The 15815-nt window shown below is 28.7% G+C and overlaps 1 protein-coding gene and 1 long non-coding RNA gene across 6 annotated transcripts in view; one reads left to right on the top strand and one right to left on the bottom strand.

Annotated features, from left to right (window-relative positions):
* The window catches only part of LOC147810662 (putative inorganic phosphate cotransporter), a 43804-nt gene that overhangs the window by 4092 nt on the left and 23897 nt on the right, over positions 1-15815 (top strand). For 2 of the 5 annotated variants that reach the window (XM_087160649.1, XM_087160648.1), the window contains exons 2-7: positions 1012-1055; positions 9991-10208; positions 11266-11499; positions 13327-13510; positions 13589-13716; positions 14627-14776. In XM_087160649.1, the coding sequence (XP_087016775.1) occupies positions 1022-1055; positions 9991-10208; positions 11266-11499; positions 13327-13510; positions 13589-13716; positions 14627-14776 (948 nt within the window). In that variant the 5' untranslated portion in view covers positions 1012-1021. The remainder of the gene's footprint in view (positions 1-1011; positions 1056-9990; positions 10209-11265; positions 11500-13326; positions 13511-13588; positions 13717-14626; positions 14777-15815) is intronic. The other 3 variants (XM_087160653.1, XM_087160652.1, XM_087160650.1) reach the window with 2 other exon arrangements.
* On the bottom strand, positions 3073-6099 carry LOC147810663 (uncharacterized). The gene is made up of 2 exons (XR_015432939.1): positions 5916-6099; positions 3073-4922 (listed from the first exon to the last, which is right to left on the bottom strand). It is a non-coding gene; the product is annotated as an uncharacterized LOC147810663 (long non-coding RNA).

A 15815-nucleotide genomic window follows, 5' to 3' on the forward strand; every position in this document is an offset into this window, starting at 1 on the left:
GTTATTTTAGGAAAAACTAAGCATCTCAAACAAACCTCTTCTCATTTTTTAAAGCTAACTAATTTTTATGATATAAAATTAAATGTTAACTTAAACAAGAATCATAATTATTTATTTATTTAAAATAGTTCTATCATGCATAATTGGTAAATTTATTTTTACACATAATTATATCAGTGGGGGTCATTTTCATAGACGCTAAATTTTATTCATCTATTTGTTTTTCATGACTCCAAAAAGTGACATTTCCACATCAAGAAAAGGAGTGTGACTAAAATTAAAACCGTTTGCGTAAAGTTATGTACCTCCGGTAACACTTTGAAGTCAATGGAATAACCCCTAACAATGACCAATCTCCATTAGCGACCATTTTACTGTGAAACAGAGAGTGGTCACTCCCACGTGGTTTCACTCTATTATAGATGATTTGCTAATTCCTTAAAAAACTTACAAAGTGGTAGAAATTTTTTTTTTAAAAATAATGCATGTTTTAATAAGTCTGTATACGTCACCACACTTAATATTTCCAAATAAAGATATTTAACTACGAGACTACTAGTTTCCAATTATATATTATGAAATGAAAGATAATATAAAGAAATTTTTAATTTTTTACAATATTGGTACCGTTTTTAAAATTTTTTAAACCTGAAGGAACCTATGTATGGATAATTTCCATGTTTAATTTTTGCATTAATAAATTTGAGTACAAACTATTTTTAACACAACAGATAATAAATAATTCAAAATGTAAAATAAATGCTCTGATATTCATATCGTAATGCTAAGCTTACAGGAAGAAATTTTTTTACATTTCTGCTACATTCCACTGTTACTAAAAAAAACTCCACAAAAACGTAAAAGTTAACAGCTGTAGAAATATTGTGATGCAAGGATGAGACTAAATTCAAGTAGTAATTGAATAATGGACCTACACGGGTATAATGTATTTTACTTTTTTTTTCTCAAGCAAATCCCATCAAGATAATAACTAAATTATTTGTATTTTAGGAACAAAAAAATGGTAAATAATTGCTTTGGAGTAATGTGTCGAAGTAAGTCGATTTTTTATTAATTGTTAAATAAAATTATAGTAAACTCTCGATATCTCAAAATTGAAGGAACGCTAAAACAATTTCGAGATATCAAAGTCAGAGTCAGAGCTACATATGTTACATGAAACATAAGAATGATTACTAATAATGATGTAATGATTTTTGACCATAAGTCTGACTGCAACAATGATAATTTTTAAATGTAAGACCAAAATAATTATGCATTAAATAGAAAGAATTTGTTTATAATAAACGTACATTGTAATTTTTCCGTAACAATTCATTTTTTATTTCGTAAAATATGCGATATAACGAGGTTTTGAAAAGACACTCTTCGACATAGGAATTCAAAGTAACATTAGGTGAATATGTAATGCCAAGGAGAAAAATATTTTTTTAACATAGCAAGGTTTTCAAGATACAGAAGTTCGAGAAATCGAGAGTATACTGTGTATTTAAAAAATTTAAGTTACCGATTAAAATATTTTATTTTTAAACTTATTTTAATAGATTCTATACTGAAAGTCAATGATTCATTTTTTTTAAATTCAGTAGACTAGAGCTTCAGAGTCTATATATGAAATGCCCGCTTCCGACTCCGAGCCGAGATAGATTAGTGGTTAAGGGACTGTACTGCCTAAGTGAAAAGCTAAGGTTCGATCCTTAGTGGTAGCTTAAAGCTCATCCAGCTTTCAGATCGAAGGGGATCAGCTTGTTTCTGGGAAGTAAACGAGACATGTGCGCAGTGCTGACGCACAACCTGGGAGCTTGTTTGTGACGTCACGATCAGAAGGCAGAAAAGAGCGTTGCTGTTTTCTACCTTCAAAGTGATCAGAGGAGGTTGTGAAGATATGAGGATAGTCGATTCCTTATTAGTTTTATTCGATTTATTGTTTTTTCTTTCATTTTTATAAGTTAAAAATAAGTATCAAAATTTTTTATGATCTAAATAATTGTGTATATATAATCCTTGCCTTAAAATAATAAATTTAAAATGAACCAAAAGACGGAAAAAATCATGATGAAAAATAAATAAATTAACTCAGTAATAAATCTTAGATTAGTTTTTAAAAATTTTTTTGGATTACTTTCATAAGATTTAATCCAAACCTTTTTTTACGAATAAATTTCTATTTTAAACTATTTTAAGAGTAATCAATCATATTAAATAAATATCAATTGATTAAAAATAAAAATATTTTCCTAAGAATTGAAAATTATTACTTAACATTCATTGATGGAAACAAAATGTTATTGAAAAGAACACTTAAGAAAATAAAAGCAAATGTTTATCCTTTATAAACCTTTGAAATATTTATAGCCAATTTATATAATTATTCTGAAATTTTTTTACTTACTGCAGTAAATTGACAAATTAGCATCTGTCGGTCTAATTTCTTTCTATGTTCTTCTGTTTTACATACATGTGTTAAAAATGATTTTATGTGAGTTATTAAATAAGCTGAATCATTACTTTGATGATATAGACTAGAACATTATGAATGAGGTAATTAAGTATATGAAGATTAATTTTATCATAAAGTATAAGTATGCTTTAAAATAATGACACAAACATATATATAGAACAAAATCTTTATTTAAACCAGTGAAGAGAAAATATGTATACAAAAGCAAATAAAATTTTAAAAATTTTATTTTCAAACATATATCAATTATTATATCATTACTTGCAATTTCAAGATTACTATATTTCTGAAGAAAACATTGTAATTGTCATATATTTTTAAATGACCAAATTTCCAAACATTTTATTTTAAAACATAATGCCATATGGCAAAAAAAAATTTGGAACCTTGAAATTTTTTTATTTTATTAATATAATTTCATTATAATCATGCTTGCAAGTTGAGGAAAAAAGCCAAGATTGAAATTTTTTTCTGAATAAAATTTCCAACTTACCACCTCGACATACAAGACATATGCAAAATATCTAGGAAGCTTTACCATAATATATCAAATTTATATACTGAACAAAAAATATTTGTCAACCTCTTCCTTTAATAAAATAACAGAAACATAAAAAGTACACCAGTATAAATAATGAAAACAATTTTTACTTATTAAATTATATCATTACTTGCGATTTCAAGATTACCACACTTCTGAAGAAAACATACTGTAATTGTCATATATTTTTAAATGACCAAATATCCTAACATTTTACTTTATCAATATAATTTCATTATAGTCATGGGTGCAAATTGGGAAAAAGGTCAAGACTGAAAATTTTTTCTGACTAAAATTCCCAGTATACCACCTCGACATACAAGACAGCAAAATATCTAGAAAACTCTACCATAATACATCAAATTTATATACTGACCATTATCTATTAATCTCTTCCCTTAATAAAATAACAGGAGCATAAAAAGTACACCAATATAAATAATGAATGAAATTTTTACTTATTAAATTATATCATTACTTGCAATTTCAAGATTATCACCAGTATCTATACTTCTGAAGAAAATATATGGCAAATGTCATATATTTTTAAATGACCGAATTTCCAAGCATTTTATTTTAAAATATAACCCCAGAAAGCAAACAAAAATTTGGTAAAAAAAATTCATGGATAATTCAAAATATCTGCTTACATACTGTATTTTACCGTGTATGTTAATGAAACAATCTTTTGCGAAAATGCTGACAGTTGATAAAACTGTTAATATACTGTAAAAGTAAAACAATAAATTACTAATGATTGTACAGCAGGCAAATGTATAGCCCTACATTTTATTTTAAAACATAACCCCAGAAGGCAAACAAAAATTGGCTAAAAAAATTTCATGGATAATTCAAAATATTTGATTACATACTGTATTTTACCGTCCATGTTAATGAAACTATCTTTTTTGAAAATGCTGATAGTTGATAAAACTGTTAATATACATGTAAAAATATAACAGTAAATTACTAATGATTGTATAGTAGTTATTAAATACTTTATCATATATGAACCATTCAAATTACCCGACACTTTTGCTCTGGTAACAACATATTTTAAAAACTTGTTGTTTATTCGAAGGAAGAAAATGAAAAAGGATAGTAAATTAAATAAAATATTGAATGAAATGCAGAAATTTCTATACATAATCTAAAATATTCCACTTACTTTTTAAATACCATTCTATACTTTAAATTAAATCTGGAGTTAAATAAATTGTCAACTAAATTTTCCTTTTCGAAAAAAAAAAAACACAAATATCTCGTACTTATGGAACTTTGAACTATATTTAGAGGATGATAAGAAATATATACTAGTGAAAACAAAATTGTAATTTTCTCATGAGATGTACCACAAAATATAATGTAAATAATGCAAGTAGTTGCCTTACATCACCCAATAATTAAAACTAAGTTAAGTTTTAAAAGTAAACAAGAAGTTCATGAAAAAAAAGACTATTATTTACAATGCAGTTTTAAAACTTTTAAACATTTTAGATTAAATTGAAGCTTTTAATTCCTATGACCTTCCTATTATTTATTTTAAAATTTATGATAATAATTAAATATTTATTTTTAAAAGTCTTGACGTAATTAATCATTTTACAATAAACAATAATAATTATATATTTATTTTTAAAAGGGGTGATGAAAAACAATCTACTTTTGGAAAGCAAAAGTGATAATCCTTGTTAATTTAAACATTACAATAAATCTTTAGAAATTTAAGCAAATATTCTTAGTTAAAAACAAATTATAAATATTTTTTGCATAAATGAATCACATAACAATAGCTGCAGCTGTGTGTCTTGGAGAAACCAAGATACTGACTTTTTAAGATTATCATCATAGTTCCCTGGGCACAAGATAAAGCAACAAACTTAAAACCACGCTTGATGCCTGAAAAATAAACAGACATTAAGACTCATGGCTGAAACTAAAATATTAATTTATCAACATCTACCTTAATTTGTCATTGGAATAATGAAAATCAAAAAAAAATTGTTTTACTTCCCAAAAAATATGTAAAAAAATTTTTCTTAGTTATCCGATTCTTAAATAAATTTTCTTAAGTTTTGGTTAACATAAATGAAGTTCTGCTGCATATAGTTAACAATCTCTAAAATAAGCGTTCAATGAAATAATTTATTTACTAAAATTTTCTTGATTCCAAATACTTCTTCTAAAAGTATTTTAACAGCACGCAAGAACTATTAGTAAACAATGACACCAAACCTTGATATAGTATTAAAAACTAATATTTTTATCCCCAAATATTGGTACATTTAGAAATTCTTCTATATTAAAATTCTTCTCAGGCATATTAGATTTAGTAGCTAAATATCAACAAATGTAAATTCTATCAATATTCATAAGCTAAACATATCTGGTACTTTTTACTAAAATGTGTTTAAATTTAATTACTACCAATTACTAAAATTAATATATTTTAATATGCATTCTATAAATCAAACATACTGCAATGTATAATTTATAAATTAAGATATATCACAATTCTAGGGCTATTTAAAATCTTGAGCAGAAGCACAATAAATATTGTACTAACAATTTCTAAGTCCATTTCAATCGCTTAGTTTCATTTAAGATGCTTTAGCTCATGAAGTATGAATAAAAAACACAATCGAATGCTTTTGTAATTTTATATTTGAATACTAAATTAAGTTATTTCATAATTCAAATGCAATTAGATCAGGTAACACGTATAAATACATTAGAGACTCAAATAACGAGTCACAACATAACAACAATTAAAGTTAAATTAAATACGTAGTTTCAATCTGAATTCAAACTTAATTTACAACATATTAGAGATAAATATATTGTTATCAAACAAAACACTTTAGTAAAATAAAACTAGCATCTTTTACTTACTTCGATATCTCTTTAATCAAATTTTATATGTTGACAACATTCATAGTAATAACGTTTACGTCCAGGAATGGCGTTCTCACCGAGGAGCTACCCGCCTACAGACGCTACCTTCTGATCGTGACGTCACGGGGTTGAAATCGCTCAGCCAGCAGGCCTTGACCTTCTAGTAGGTGTTGGCTGACGACATTCCTACAATCATGACGTTGGTTATGAAATTATGGAACCTCGGCTTCCATGACTCGCCTGACTGTTGCGGAAATGTTTTAATTTAAGACTCCGGACTTTTCTATAAGCTCGACTCCAACTTATACACTATTAAAATGTTACAAAAACCTCAAAAAATAATACGGTTCTTAATAAGTGACTAATAATCTAAATTTCTATATGTATAATTACAATACAAAGTCTATTATGAACAGTTTGAAAAACATTGAAAAAGCTACAAAATATTGAAATTGTACAAAAACATCATAAACAAGAGTTAGTTATGCTTTCTAGAATGCTTAAAAATTTATAAACATCTTTAAAGCTAAAGTATTCTGGAACAAGAAAACCTCTACAATTCATATTAGAACATAACGGTTGAGCTTCAGAAAATATTTTAGTACAAAAATTGACGTGGCGCAAAATCATTATAAAAATGAATTTGATATCCATCGACTCTGACTCTCATCGACGAAATTTAATATCCATCGACTCTGACCATTACCTCCTACATCAGAAAAGCTCCACCCGGTTTTTTGCAAGTAGTCTGCGCAGACTATTTAAAAAGTTAAAATCTGTAGTTGATCTTTAGCAAAAAAATCTTTGGTTCAAGATCATAATTAGTGTTCAGTGCAGACTTTGTCTTGCTTGTATTTTGTTTTTGTTGCAAAAAAATCGAAACTCTGAATAAGATATGAACTGATGATTCGTATTAGATTTCAGAACCTTAAATTAATGATTCAAGGGCCAAAACTTCAATCTGCATTAATTAATTGCACTCATTAATTAGTGCAGCAGACAAAATTTTAAGAAACATAATAAATCATATAACTGTATATTTTTTATTACGTTTCTTTTCCGTAAGTCATATAATATTTTTATTAAGTTTTTTTCCCGTCATATTCGAATTCTGTCCAATTCCCATAGTATGGTCAGGAGAGCGATCAAAAGTTTAGTTCTCTTAATTTTAATTTTACTTTTTGTGTGTTTCGCAATTTCTCATTGAATTTTCAAGCTCATCGAAGCATTTTAACACAGTTATAAAATTCGATCACCCAAAGAGTATTCTAAGCAAAAAGTAACTATAAATAATTATTTATAATTTATTATTATATGTGCGAAAACGTTTCAAAAAATTTTGAATTTTAAGGTATATTATTAAATCAATTTAAGAAATGCAATTTTAAATAAATATAAAAAATACCACATACACGTTACAAATGTTGAGATAGAAATGAGGAAGTTCAAATTTTGAAAACTACCGTTGCAGAAAATAAAATATATTTAATAAATAATTTAATTTTTTATAAATTTTTAAAATAACTAAAGATAATTGTTCAATTTAATAAACGTGTCTGACAGCAATGAATTTGGCTGGTGGATACTTAATTTGAAAAAAGGAAAGTGATTCGAAAAAGCTTTTTTTTTAAATCTTTTTTATAGTTGTGATAGTAATTAATAACAAAAAAGGATTTTTGTAAGGTCAGAAGAATGATTGAAAAGTATTCTTTCTTCAAATCTAAAAGTTTTTTCAGTTCTCGTATCGCTCTTGAACAGGCTTCTCAACAATTAAAAACTGGTTCAATTTTAAACACAAATATAGATAATTATTTCTGTCTGAAAGTTCTGCTCGCGAAAAAACACGTATGATTTTCAGATAAGCAAAAGGTGGGTTTATTCACCCTATAATAAATTAGAAATTTCTTTTTTTTATATATTCTAATGCATTATGTTATTGACAGGAATTTTGGATACTTTTTCGTCGCTGATTTCAAATTCGCAATCGGTGACACTCAACAAGACGCAGTTTTTATGCTATTGAATAACATATTTCTATCCAGAATTTTTTTAAATTTAATTTGTGTGCCTACTAAGAATTCCACTTCTCTGCTACGTAGAAAGCGGTAGGAAGAAGGAGATCATACGTTTACGATGCTATAAATTATGATCGTTTGTATTGTACAAAATAATCGATATTACTTTTTTCCATAACAAACGGATATTGTTAATTCAAAGGTACCAATTAGAAAGCCTCCACACGGTTTCTTATAAGTAATCTGCGCAGATTACTTAACCCGTTTTGTCCCGAATTTATAAATTGAAATGATACAAAAAGTGGTTTTATGGAAAAAGTGGTATAATATATTATCGAAATTAATTGGTTTTTCTACTGTTAAGGCATTCAAAAAGTACGTGCTCCTTATAATTCTAGATCTAATCGGAAATAACTAAATCATTGTGGTATCTGAGAATCTTTTAATTCACCCAGATAAATGAAAATACTGAAAAAAGTTTCCCACCACTATGAATGTCTTTGAAAAAAAGGAACTGTCCTAAATATATGACGCTGGGCGTTAACCGGTTAAAAAGCGAACCACTTGTGCGGATGCACCCAAATTTGTTTTGATAGCTATGATATCACTTTGAATGTGACTGAGAGACATTTATCATATATATTTGAGAAATGAATCTGTAGTGGTAGACAAGTAAAAATGACAAACCAATTATGTTCATAAATTAAACAAATTTTTAGACATATACTTGTTACCACTTTCTTACTTTTACTAGATTTTCTATTAAAGGGCTCTTTCGGAAACTGGTATACTTTCATGATGGTCTGATCGGACTACCTAAACAAAACCGTGTGGAGGCTTTCAGTTGTAGAAGACGTTGCTCTGACTCTCATTGACTAAATTTGATATCCATCGAAAAATCTCGAAAGTTCGCAAATTCATAAAAATCTTACAACAAATTCCCCATGGTGCATTCTGGAACTAGAAAACTTCTACATTTATTGTTGAAACATTATTCAATACTTCAGAAACATAATCTATTAAAATATTTAATTAGAATGGCACAAAGAACAAAGCGTAATACAAAATATTGGAATAGTACAAAGCCATTATTAGAAGAGAAAAAAAAATCATTTACTATTACCATCTACCACCTGATCTGGTTCGTATGAATCAGATATTACCCAACGTTTCCTATAACTGCAAGTTCCCAGACGTTTTCTCTTAGGTAGTCCGATGAGACCATTATGAAGGTAAACAAGCAGAGATGCCAACTTGCTCCGGACAGCAAATATAAATTTTAAAGTGGTAGTTTATCAAATGTGATTCTTGGTTTAATAAATTCAATTTAGAACATTTTTATCCACCACTATTTCTAAATAATTCGTAGGCTTACATAACTCACCACTTTATAGTACTTATGTTATGCTATACCTTTTAAAAAGCAAGCAAATATAGTCAAATAAAGTCAAATATATATATATATTTTTTTAATTATTATGGTGTGTCTGGAGCAGTTGGCATCTCTTAACAAGTATACGGTAGAGTCATTTAGTGGAAAATCTATTAAAAATAAGAAAGTGGTAGCAAATATATGTCTCAAAATTTTTTTTAATTATTGAATATAATTGGTTTGTCATATTTACTTGTCTACCACTACAGATTCAATTCTCAAATATATATGATACATTTCTCTCGGGTACTTTTAAATTAGAATTTTGGGTCATGGTTCAACTGGTTCACTTTTTAAATAGAGTGCGCAAACTACCTGTAAAAAAGCTTGTGGAGGTTTTGTGATGTATGAGGTGATGTATTATCACAGTGATATCTCATATGGATTATTAATTTAGTATGAAGCTGTTACTTGATGAATTTATTAAAAAGTAATATATTTGTTAGCTGTTGGGAATTAAATTATAGTGAACATCACGAAATTCACGACACAATATTTCATGGTTAAAGATTTTCATTAAGCATTGATAAATTCGGCAGCCTTACTCTTTAAAATAATACTTGAATGATTAAATTTTAAAAATTCTCTAATAAATGTGCTGATAATATAAATAATAAATTTCTAGATTTGAAGAACCTTTACATCCCCAGGAGACATGTGATTATTCTTCTTGGATGTTTTGGCATGCTGACAGTCTACACCATGAGAATCAACCTTAGCGTCGCAATAGTGGCTATGACGAACCATACGGTCATGAGTCCTTTAAATAGCTCCATCAGTGAAGTTTCAGAATGCCCAAATCTTATTGAAATTCGTTCCACGGATGAAGTCCTCGCCTACACAGTAAGAAAACAATACATAAATATGCTTTGGCTATATTGATACAATATCAGAAAGCACTCTGTTTTGCGGATATAATCGTGTGGGCTGATGAAAAGATTATATCTTTTTTTTCCGGTTTTTTTAAATAAAATTTCATTCTTTCTTCTTTTTTTTAAACTGTTGTTTATTATTTTTTTACTTATTATTTCCCCACCTTTTTTCATATTTCTATAATTTTTCTTTGTTTTATCTTCATTTTGAACTATTATATATATATATATATATATATATATATATATATATATATATATATATATATATATATATATATATATATATATATATATATATATATATATATATATATATATATATATATATAAGGAATACATTTATTTTTTCTTCTTCTTTCTTTTCGTATTCTTCTTATACCTCATAGTTTCGTATGGAGCATAGTGCATTTTCACGACTCTCCATCTCAACGTGTTGGTGGCCAAACACTTTATTTCTCTCAATGTTTTGTCCATTTTATTCAATTTAGAAACCGTCGTTGAACAGTCGACCCAATTTTGGGATTACGACTGCTAATGAACTTCCTACTAACTAACGCAGATACTTTTTTACGTCGCACAAGACGGAAATAAAATTCGTCTAGTCGTCAATATAGTCAATGCACAATGCTGCACAATAGGCTATCGCAGGCGGTCTGGCAAGCCTCCCTGAGGATGATCCGAAAACATACTTTTGAAGCTTTGCAGGGGGAATGGCTTCCTCGCTATGGTACCCCGAAGACCTGTGTGCAAAATATACTTTAAGGTAAAACAGTTTAACGAGGACTTATGCCGCTCACTTTCGGTACCTAGTCAGGCTGATCAAAGTAGTCACCCACCCCGCTAATTGACCTAAGTCAGTAATGCTTGAGTTCTTTGTTCTACAAGAACTGTGTCTTTACAATCAGTCCACAGCAGAAGAAAGTACATTCATTACTTGCTAATTAATAACTTGATCACAATTTATATTGTCTTGGCAGTAGATATTTTGTTGCATTATTAAAAACAAGAATACATTTTCTTTCCAGGGAGACAAATACAACTGGAATTCTAGAACTCAAGGTGTCATTCTAGGTGCATATTATCATGGATACGTTGTTACTCAGTTACCAGGTGGCATTCTGGCTGAAAAGTTTGGCGCTAAATGGGTGTTTGGCGGCGGTGTGCTGGCAACATCAATATTTTCCTTGTTAACTCCGTTAGCTGTCAGTTGGGGTACAACTGCTTTTATTTGTGTTCGAGTGCTTCAAGGTTTTGCTGACGTAAACATACTTATCATTAAATTTTCGATCCTTACCCATCTGCATTTTGCGCAAAATTTAATTTCTACATCTAAAGAAGTTGCAAAATTAATTTCTTTGACTTATACTAAATTTGAATGATTTTTATAATCCATAGTTTCTGAAATACTGCATGAAACACCTTAGCCTATTTCTTGAGTTAGAGGTATAATCGTCCAAGTACACTTCCAAATAATAATTCTTCAAATTTGTGCTAAGAGATTAGTGCTAAGAGAAACAGTTATTCCTCTTTGAAATTTATTTAAACTAGTGGGCTGCTCCCCGTGCTCGCTAACGCTCGCCAACCCCCGAAAATTGCTACGCAATCTTATATGGTTTGCTTCGTAAACCAAGCTCGCTTCTAACTTAGGTACATTGCAAATGCATAAAATTCTAAGAATTCAAAACAATAATTCAAATCCTTATAACAACTTTTTTTTAGAAAAATTACATCTTTTTAGTAAAAACTAAGTGATTAAACTAAATTTGAATTCAAATAAATGGGATGTAATTCGTTAAACCTATTAGAAATGTGCTATACTATAAAATCTTAAAGCGTAACAGCACGACTGAGACTCTTTTTTCAATGAATAACTAATAACAATAATAAAACAAATAAATTCGTGATATAAATCAAAAAACGTATAATAAATTCGTAAAAAAAGCTCTTTCGACAAAATACTAAGACATAGATGTATCGACAAAGACTACTCACTTCTGCCTAGCTTAATAGTATGAGATTGCCGCAGCTGATAGGGTGAATATCGAAAGAGACCACATTTGGTGAGAATGCTCTCTCTGGTTATTTCAGTTTCCGTTTTTAAAAGCGCTATATGATGAGCCTCCTCAGCTAGATTTGGCATGTGACATTTTTAGCGGCAATCATTGGTCGATTTTTTAGCGTTGCCATTCGGGGAGTTATAATGAGGCTTTTTGTCGCCGTGTAAGAGAAATATATATATAGATTATAAAATAAATTATTCATAATTTTTCGAAAATGGATGGGGGGAAATTTCACACTACTTTTGTTTAGATTTTATATATTAATACAAATATAATTGCGATAATATATATCAGATATTTTAATAACTTATTAACTAACTTTTATTATTATTACAAAAATATCAAAATATATTTTACTTGTTATTAGAGAGTCAGAAAAAATATATAAGAAAGACGTCGGCATCCCATCTGCATCAAGGATGAAAAGGAAATGTAATTCGATTCTAGGAGGTCAAAACTTTTAAGCTGAAACCCTAAATTCAGAGTAAAATTAACCATTTGGACTCCGATGCCCTCTTTAATAGATGTTGCCAACGGTTATTATTAATTGCAGCTCGATTTGAGAATCACGTAAAACAAATATATATAAATATTTTTAGGCCTAATATGACGCTATATCACCATTTAAAATTAAAGTAAAGCTAAAACTAGAAACCTTCATGCAAATTCAACTAGAAATTTTCTGCAACTGTTTTTTTGTTTTAAAATATTTTTGTAGCTTATCTCAGTGTCTCCGGGCCTAAGCCTTTGAAAAATAAAATTGTGGAAATAAAATTTTAGTTAAAATTTGTGTATAGTACCATGTTTTACAAATTACAGGGGATCTATCCCCATTTTCGGCTTGAAACTTACTTTAAATCGATGAGTACTCACAACGGGCGTCATAAAATAATAAAAAAACGAAGGAATTTCTCCTCAATTTTTTATAAACAAGCAATAATAAGAGAGACTTAAAGTAAACAAACAAGTTTCCAAATATTTACTTAACTATCTGAGACCTGAACTAAGTTTCCTTGTTCTTTACAGGGTGTAACAGCACCTTCAATTCAAATCGCCATAAGCAAGTGGTCGCCAAAAATGGAACGTAGTCGAGTTTCAACAATTATTTTCTCAGGAGTCATGGCTGGTGAAGTTATAGCGATGACACTTTCAGGATTGCTATGCAGCTTAGATACGTTTGGCGGATGGCCGTCTGTTTTTTATTTGTTTGGTAAGCATATAAAAATACTGATAAACTCTGATAGAAGTTACCTTATTAAAATAATTACAAACTTATCTTGTATTTCAGGGGGAATTGGTGTTGCATGGTGCATGTGTTGGTTTCTCTTTATGTATGAAACGCCAGGTATACATCCAAGTATATCCAAAGAAGAGTTACTTTATATTGAACAAAACCAAGATGAACCATCAGAAAAGGTTTTAGTGTTTATAATATGTATATTTAAACATAAATTTTCAAAAGTGCTTATGCTAGAAAGCTAAAGATATTGTGACGCTTATCGTCACTCAAAAGTAAAATCACTAGAAAGGGCAAAAATTAGATTTCTAGAACATCACAAAGTCTTAAGTGACCTCAAAAAATGTTTGAGGTTACTCCCTCGAACCATTAAGAATGAGACCTAGTAAGTGAAGATCCGATCATAAGATCAAAAATTATTCAGAGGGAGGGGGTTGTTAGTTTATTTATTATTTTTGCTCGCGACAAAAAATTTGGTTTTTAAAGTTTCAAAATCAAGTTTTACTCACTGTTTCAAATCAATAATTCAAACATATATTTACAAAATTTCCTTTTTAGACACTTATCCTTTGAAGTAAACCATCGGTGAGCCATTTTTATTCTGAATACAGCTTCAAATGCGATTTTTAGAAAATGGACACAGCTCAGAAACTCAATATTAAACCCAAATTTAACAACTATTTCAATCTAAATCCAAATAATTGTTTTAATCCAAATTTCACAAAGAGTAAACTTTCGTACAGGCTTTTTCAGACACTAAACATAATCAATATGGGGTAAAACTTCAGCCTACGGGATCAGGAGGGATCATACGTATCTTTTCAAGAATCTCTTCGTACTCAGAATCGTAAACGATTAAGTGATTTTTGAAAAAATATTTAAATTCGTACAACGGCAATTTAATAACACTATTATAAATATGCTCATTTTCTTAAAAACTCATTTTCAGATTTTTCCAGCAAAAAAAATTTTCCCCGTCGACGTTCTTCTCTCTCTGATTTTTTTAAATTTAATTATGAATTTGTGGAATATTTCCAAATAACCGCACTAAGCTGGAAACTATGTAATTATTAAATTTTAATATTCTAGAAAATCCCAATCCCTTGGAAAGAAATAATAATGTCCGCACCTGTATGGGCTTTTACCTTTGCTATGATAGGACATAGCTTCGGCTATCTCATGTTGATGACAGAGTTACCAACTTATCTAACCACAATTCTTCATTATGATTTGGCAGCGGTAAGTGATTTTAACATGTAAATGATCCTTCTCTTCAAAATACGAAATAAGTTTTCTTTACGTTTACAGGGCTGCCAACTTCTTAAGCGTTTTGTAAAAAAACATTTTCAAGTGATAGCTAAGTTTATGCTTTAATTCATTATATTTTTCTTAAACTATACCTTATTTTTCAGACCACTACATATAAATGATTTAAAAGTTCATACACAACGCCACTTAGTACGAGCCTTTAATTTGTTAGGAAAATTACCAACCATTTTGGAAGCTTTGGTTATTAAATGTCTACTACTCTATCAAATATTTCGCAGAAAACGTAGTAGTTTGCAGGCATGCATTTAAACTTGCTTTACGGAATGATCATCATTTTTATTCCCTTTAACAATTATTTTGATTAAAATTAATTTCTATTTCCATTAAAAAAATTTCATACTTTTAAATAGTTTTTCTTATTTGTTTAACAAATTTTATTTAAGGATACTTTTGATAAAATAATTCTGCTTTTTTCATTTCCCAATGTTCTTATGTAGAAAGTTAAGGCGAGGTAAATTACGCAGAAAATAAGTTATTTTCATTATAGGTTGACAGAGAAACAACAACTTGATCACATATAATACAAAATTACTATACATAAGACAAATTTAAATATCTATAGCCCATTGTGAAACTCTTGTGTGACGTTAATAAAGTACATACCTTCTTACAAACGTATTTGGATTCTTAACCCTCAAATAGGTGGGAAGTAGCCGCAATCTGGAAAGCATAATCCTTATACTTTCTAGTTTCCTTATACTTTATAGTTTAAGCAGGAGTGCTGTCCTTTATTGTTAATCACAAAGTTGAATTCATTAATCTCTATTTCTGAGAAACTATTTAACCGATTCTTTTCAAATTTGGATTTAATCATTTAAAATTGTGTAGGTTTAACTAGTCTAAAAATTAACATATCTTCATTTAAAAACTTTTATCACCATTAGTAAATTAAAAAATAAGAAAAATATTTCTCCATGAAATTATGTTTGGATAATCGAGTTTTATGTTT

The sequence above is a fragment of the Parasteatoda tepidariorum genome, chromosome 4, assembly GCF_982258835.1.
Source record: "Parasteatoda tepidariorum strain Cologne lab strain chromosome 4, Ptep-v5.0, whole genome shotgun sequence".
Lineage (NCBI taxonomy): Eukaryota > Metazoa > Arthropoda > Arachnida > Araneae > Theridiidae > Parasteatoda > Parasteatoda tepidariorum.